Source organism: Pogona vitticeps, chromosome 6, assembly GCF_051106095.1.
Source record: "Pogona vitticeps strain Pit_001003342236 chromosome 6, PviZW2.1, whole genome shotgun sequence".
In the NCBI taxonomy this organism is placed as follows: domain Eukaryota; kingdom Metazoa; phylum Chordata; class Lepidosauria; order Squamata; family Agamidae; genus Pogona; species Pogona vitticeps.
Window position 1 is genome coordinate 78,358,400 of NC_135788.1, and position 7,445 is coordinate 78,365,844.

Consider the following 7,445-nt stretch of genomic DNA (forward strand, 5'->3'; position numbering starts at 1 on the left):
GGAATAGTTATGTGCAAAATATAACTAGGAAAGTAAGTAAGAAAGTAGAAACACCAGAATGTCTAACTGATTGATGTTTCTTTCTTCCCTCATTGATTGTATTTCTTTCAAATAATTGCTAAATTACAACAATCTTTCACAAATATTTACCACTCTGAATCCTTTTTTCAAGCTAATTTGAAGTAAAATATTACAACCAGAAAGAAATCTAGGAGTATATGAAGTCAGTTTTAACAATCCAGATTAGATAGATAGATAAAACTTCATTACGGTCAAAGACCAGCCACGTATATTTGTCTTGATCTGAGAATATAAAAGACTGCAATTGATATTACATCACAGAATAATAATTAGTGGATTTTATGAGTCTTAAGTAACACTCATAATGGAATTTCTAATCTCTGCCACCCACCTTTTTCAGTTTGTTGCACCTTGTAGAAGTGGATAATCTGTAGCATTTTTTCTGTGTGTTCATAAATATGGTGTCCTTCATTTTTCTGAAAGAAACCTATCTTCCTTTGCAGGCCTTCTAGAGAAAGTCCTGAAGAACTGAAAATTGCTACAGAATGAAATACACAAGATTTATTCTGTTCTGGGGAAGGAACTCATATTTCTTTTGTGAGCATGAAGCTCAGGAGAGCAGTGGCCTTTGATCCTTTCTCCAGCTGTGCCTAAGGACAGCCTTTACTGATGCACTGAATCTTCTTTTAGGAGCATACTTGTTGATGCCATAGTTTATTATTTGTGATGCCTTTGCAAGTGGACCTATTGTTTGCTTATTGCACAAACCTCTGATGTGGGGGGTTCTTAATTTGCAAAACATTCCCCCAAAAACACACGCCAAATTTGAGTCATGTTTTGTTTATCTGAATCTTGGTTGTAGCCTGCTGAAATCATTATTTATATTTTTGGATGTGTAAATAATTAGATTTTAGAAGATAAAATTCCATAGCTTTTTCTCTTAGAATATTCTCTTTAAGTTGTATTCAGGCATTATTAATTTAAAGGAAATAAACACAGAGTGAGGGGGAGTGTGCTCACCCTATGTTTATTCTGTTCACATTAGCAATGCCTGAACATGACTAATGTCTGAAGGACATCCATATTTGTATACATATATTTGTAGACATTTAAGTCTAGCACCTGCTTAAAGCTGAATATAATTTCATGCTGCTCTTTATTGATTGTCACAATGCAATTTTATCATAATCTTTCAAATCAATGACACCATTACTATGTCAAGAACACATGCACAGAATTTGTCAGGATGCATTATTAGTAATGACTTCATAACAGACATATAGAAATGTATCCTTTATAGTTTGGGGAGGACTTTTAAAATGACTTTGTAACTTATTCTTTTCATCAAAACTCAGTTTTCAAAATTGCTATAGTGACATTTATGTGAAACCTCATTGCCCCCAAGTCAAAATGGTGTATTCAGAATACGGTTAGCAGATTTGCCAAGTTTTTCAATAATTTCCAGAAAATGTAGCATAACAGTGCATGATTGTAGGTGGAGAGTTTATGAATTATAAGACTTGAAATACATGCAACTGTCAGATTTAGCAGTACTTTATTGCAACTTTGAAAATCTTCATTTGTGACAAGCAGTCCATTGTTTCACCTTAGTAGCTTACAATGTAAATAAATAATTTTAATGACAGAACAAGATTTTTCAGCCTTGTCTTTTAATCAGACCTTGACTATATTGTGTTCATCCATTCAACAAAAAGGATTGAATATTTTCTTCAGATTGCAGTGCCTTGAGGTAGTTGTGTTTTCTGAACTTTTCAAATAAATAGGGGGAAAAAAATCCTCTGGTATGTTATTTGGCTCTCAGAATCCTGTGAGTGTTGATTTCGTTTTGTATTGATAATATTTATTATGGAAATGTTTCCAATACTTCCTGGTGGATTCAGTCATTATTATGTGCCCCAGTGGACTTCATAGGATCGGTGTGTTCTTTGATATTCGATTTTCTGGCAGACATAGCTAAATATTTTTAAGTCATATTTCAAGACAGAGTTCTCCTAAGGCAGTTTGCAACAACTATAAACTATGAGCTCACCACTGAAATAATACAACAAAATTTAAAATCACAAATTACTGATTTCTAATATTCCAGGAACCACAGACTGTACTTACACCAATTGCATTATTTAAAGAATAGCTCATTTGAAAACATTGGCAATCTATACATAAATGATCCAGTTGAACCATTTGAAACCAGTGTGATGTGACTGCTAAAATAGCTAATGCAATCCTCAGTTGGATTAATAGAAAGATGTAGTCCATATCACAGAAAGCATTAACTAGGCCATATTAGGTATACTGTGGTTACCAGCTTTTTAAAACATTAATTTTTGGGTGCCTTTAAATTTTTGAAAGACTGTTGTGCATCTTAAAGAGCAGACTTTTGTTGATCCAGAGATCAAGACTGGAATCAACAGGTATATATTGTCTGAAAGCAGCTTTCAGCTAAACCCTAAGAGGAACTTCCTGACAGTGAGAACTGCTCTACAGTGGAACAGATTGCCTTGGAGGATGGTGGTTATCTTCATTAGAGGTTTCTAAGTAGATGCTGAACTAGCCATCTCTTGGGGGTATTGCAGTTCCATCCTTTGTTGCAATGGCTGCTCTGAGCTGAATTAGATTCAATTAGGTTGAATTAGATTATCTCCAAAGTCCCTTCCAACGTTATGATTCATTGAATTATCCACTACAGCAACTAGAAGCTGTTTCCATCTCTAAATCAGTGTTCATGCCAGATGGGAATCCAAATAAACCTCATCCTGCAAGACCACCTGAGGTTGAGAAGTCACAATTATACACATCCCAACAACTTGCAGAGAGTAGAAACTAGGCAATAATTATTCCAAATCATAGGACTCAGGCTCATTTTCTTCAGAAGGGTCTAACTACCACTTCTGTCAAAGTCACATGACTGAGTCTTCCTTATTTAACATATTTCGGGTCTATATCTAGTCCAGCCCTAGCAGATTTCAGTAGCCAGGATGGACAAGGGTCTGGCAACATATGGGAGGCTTATTTTCCCAAGCAGTTTGTTCACATCACCAGGGTGACCAGACTGAAACATGTCCATAACAGTGCTCTGACTGCAGACACCTCTCTCAGGTCTGGGAATGGCACCCTTTTCCTCAAGAAGTGCTTGGACAGGGACCTGTCCTCATAGAGGGCTATTTCTTAAATCACATTCTCAACCTTTTTTTTTTTTTGTCTACAACCCCCCCAGGAGGTCTTCTCAGGTTCCCCCCCCCCCCGGTCAAACAAGGATACAACATGAATAGATAAACAGAAACTCATTTATTATTGAACATCAAGAAAGCATGAACATAGGTAAAAATCGAATAAATAAATAAAATAAATAAATAAAAACTTCTTAAAAATGTCATTAACCATCTATTAGGCCTAATGCAATCCTTGAGCTTGGTGCTTCTTTGCAAGTTTCATGTGCAATATCAGGCACAGACAATGACAGTTGGAAGTCACCTCTTGTCGCAATATCAATTCTGTTCTTGGATTTTGTCAGGGAAACTACCTTGCTGAATCCATTCTCAACCAAATATGTTGAAGGAAATGCAGTAAAAATGTTGGGCTTTCACCTACAGTGTTGGAAATTTGTTCTGCAAAACAGTCTTGATCCAAAACTCTTTTTGAGACTATTTGAACTGACAATGCACAGTTAAAACGCTCTGAAGATCACCCAAACTCTCCTGAATTTTTGCCTCAACTTGGGTACTTCAAATGGATTCAAAATCTAATCTGCGCTACTCAGGTTTAACAGTTTCTTAAGAAAAGAAATAGCGGTTTCCTTACTATGTGCAAGGTAACTGTTTTTGCCCTGTAAGGTCTTGTTTAATAAATTAACTTTCTGAAAAATATCTGCCAGATAAACTATGTCTGCCTTAGCATCAACAAGTTTTTCTTCCTTTTCTTTATCAGAAAGGCACTGAAGGCAGTTTCTCTTGGAAAGCCACCCACCTAATCTTGGTGTTCAGCACCAGCATATGGAAGTCTTCATTATTTTCTTCACACAGCTGCCGGAAAAGAATCCTGAAGGGCATGGGATTTGATTAAGTGCATGGCCTTTATGACAACTGAAAGCAAAGTTCTGAAGTGTCCTCCCAAATTTTTAGATACTACTTGCTCCCAGTGAATGATGTAAAGACAGACAGTACAGTGGAACCTCTACTTAAGAACTTAATCCGTTTTGGAATGGTGTTCTTAAGTTGAAACGTTCTTAAGTTGAAGCAAAATTTCCCATAGGAATGGACTGAAAACCAATTAATCCGTTCTGGCTGTTTTTTTGTTATGTAGAGGTGCGTTCGTACATTGAAGCATTAGTTCCCATAGGAACTAATGCAAAGCTGGTTAATACGTACTCTACCACTAGGGGGAGATTTTTTTTCAACCTAAGATGACCTAAGGTTAAAAAAAGAGCAGGAAAGGTTTTTTTTCCTGTTCTTATCTTGGATTTCTGTTCTCAAGTAGAAGCAAAATTTAGCAAATGGAGCTGTTCTTAAGTTGGATTGTTCTTAAGTAGGGACGTTCTTAAGTAGAGACCCCACTGTATAACCTTTTTTTAGATGGGCAGTGAATCCTCTGAATCAACCAGGCACAGAAACAGCTCCAACAGTTGCATGAGCAATTGTAGTCTCCATTGGAATATTGTTCTCAATCAGTAACTTTTGACTTCTTAAAAAATAGACAGTCTCTTATCATCCATTTTAATCTTCCTGGCAAACAATATCTCTTGCATCTGTTTGTTGCCATTCTAGAACCTCATGTAAGCCATCAGAAGAGTGTTGTTATCTTATAAAATAGTTTCATCTCATTGTAAAGAGAATTTCTTGGGTTGGACTGAACTGACCAATCTCTCTTCAATGTCATGTGCCATCTCATCGATTCTTCTGGCAACAGTGGAGTTGCTCAAAGGAATTGTTTCTTTGGCACTCCATGGCATCAGATATAATTATAGAGACTGAAGGCAGAATAAGCAGTTCACCAATGTTGTGAACATTTCCAGTTTTAGCTATCAATTTACTAATTTTGGATGATGCAACAAGAACCTTGTCTAATTTCTGTGACGTTTGAGTAAGAATTTGTTTCAGTGTTGGCCTTCTCTCAAAATTCTTTTGAAGGTTTTGAAGAAATCCAAGGGTTTATCTTTTCTTCTCTGGATGCAAGGTATCCAAATGTGTTTTTTTTTCAATTTGCTTTCATTTGAAAATAGTCATGCAATTCAAACACATAGACAAAGATGGGTTTTGTGGAGATGCAATGAAACCATATGGTAAGTATTCCACAGAATACTGCCAACATTATTGTTTTGCCAAAGAACTCATGGGTAAGAAAATAGGAAAAATTTAAAAAAATAATGGACAAATGCTGTATAATGTATACTTGTGTATAAGAAAAAATGTAGGTCTTAAAATTGATCCTGATAACCTTGATTGACTTATGCACCAGTGTATATGGTCTATCTGGTCACAGACTTGCTCTTAGAGCAAGCAATGAAACATGTTCAGCAGACCTCTTGCCCCTTAGAGGCAAGAGAGGCAGAAAGAGGCCCCTAAGAGAGAGTGCAACCCGCTCCCACCATCCCACCTTCTCTTGCCACTTTTCCCACCATGCTCTACTATTGGCTTTCTGACTCTGCTCACTCCACACACACACACACAAATAGAAACCGTTACATACGCACTCACCTGCATTTTCTGAGCTGCACACTGTGGTTTGCATCAACACGGACCTGTGTAGGTTGAAGCAAAGGACACTAGGTATGGAATGGAATGTTCCATTCTATTGCAGCAGCTTCAACTGTGTTAGGAGCAACACCAGCCTGGCAAGGATGTGCAGGCAGGGGAGGAACAGCCTCACCAGACCTAATGAGTTAAAAAAACCAAAACACAAGGACACAACAATGTAAAAAAGAAAAACTACCTTTCTTTTCTGCACCCCTCCTTTCTTCTCCAGCACAGTCAGTGAGTTAAGTTGCACATACACACACACACATTACAACACAAGAGAAGCAACTGGCAGCCAATTTGCTGTACACATGGCTGGCTTCCAATAAAAACAGGCAGGGTGCCTGCATCAGCAATCGCTGGGGAGGCAGCTGACAGAGCTGCCTCAGCAAGTTAGGCTGCAATCATGGCTAGTTTCCATTGAAAAATAAGCAGGGTGCCTGTTTCAGCAATTGCTGGGAAGGCAGAGTTGCCTCAAGTTAGGTTGCAATCATGGCTGACTTCCAATCAAAAACAGGCAGGGTGATTTGCTTCCAATGAAAAGAATGTCATAGTGCCTGCACCAACAACCACTGGTGAGGTAGCAGGCAGAGGTGCCTCTGTTCTGTTCTAAGAAAGCCATGAAAACAGCAGGGAGCTGGCCTCAGGCATCTTTATAATCAATTCAGTTATCAGCCCCCCAAAAAACCCTTGGAGCTCCCTTTCTCAAAAATTGCAAACTGTGACCCCCTTCAAATGTGCCAGGGCCCTCTTGAGAATGGTTGCCTTGAATAAATAAGCAATGCAAAGTGGATCTGCACACCACACAGTTTACTGGCTGACTAGTCTACATGAATCCCAACAGCCATGGCAGATTGCTACCATGTTCTTCTAGGAAATCTGCGAACCTGTGAACGCTCTTCTTTTAACTGCCTTCGTAGCACATAATAAATAAAGAGTTTATTAGTTCAGCCAAGCACCCTAGCAGACCACTACTTATGGATGGTGTTTTGCCTTAGTGGGTCAATAGTTGTGCAGGCCACGGAAAAAAATTACCCAGAAGGAAATATGGTTTGTGATGTGATGTCTGGTTTTGAAATCGGAATAGATGATTCAAGGAACAGAAACTTAGAAAAAAGAAGAAAATGTCTGGGTTGATGTTTTGGAGCGCCACACAGAAATATCTGTGAGAGTATAGCAGATCACCACCTCTCATGTCATTAGTTTCCCATCCCCCCCCTCTCTCACACACACACACACACACTGTACAACTAAAGCTTGGCTTCACAATTTCTGGAGCTCATTATTAGTCAATTAGTCATTTGTCAATTTTGAGGGGGGAATATAGGAACTACTGAGCTCTGGACTTTTTTTCACCTTTTCTTTCTTTCTTTCTTTCTTTCTTTCTTTCTTTCTTTCTTTCTTTCTTTCTTTCTTTCTTTCTTTCTTTCTTTCTTTCTTTCTTTCTTTCTTTCTTTCTTTGGCTTCAGGCCCACAGATCCTTCAGTACAGATTATTTACTGATGGTGGCCCGTAATGATGGTAAGCTGCCCATCTGGTGACCTGCGCCATAGCAAAAGTCTTTGGTGACCCATTAACATAAAGCAGATTAATATTTTGCCATCATAATGTTGTCCTAAAAGGCCCATCTGAGGTTGGCCCTTGAAATGAATCCCCATCATGATTTGAATACTT

At 38.1% G+C, this 7,445-nt stretch overlaps 1 protein-coding gene across 2 annotated transcripts in view; it reads left to right on the forward strand.

Annotated features, from left to right (window-relative positions):
* Window positions 1-1,672, forward strand: part of TMEM245 (transmembrane protein 245) — an 88,443-nt gene extending 86,771 nt beyond the window's left edge. For both annotated transcript variants that reach the window (XM_020804914.3, XM_020804915.3), the window contains one exon: window positions 525-1,672. In XM_020804914.3, coding sequence (XP_020660573.3) covers window positions 525-570 — 46 coding nt within the window. In that variant the 3' untranslated portion in view covers window positions 571-1,672. The remainder of the gene's footprint in view (window positions 1-524) is intronic.
* The last annotated feature ends 5,773 nt before the right edge of the window (window positions 1,673-7,445 follow it).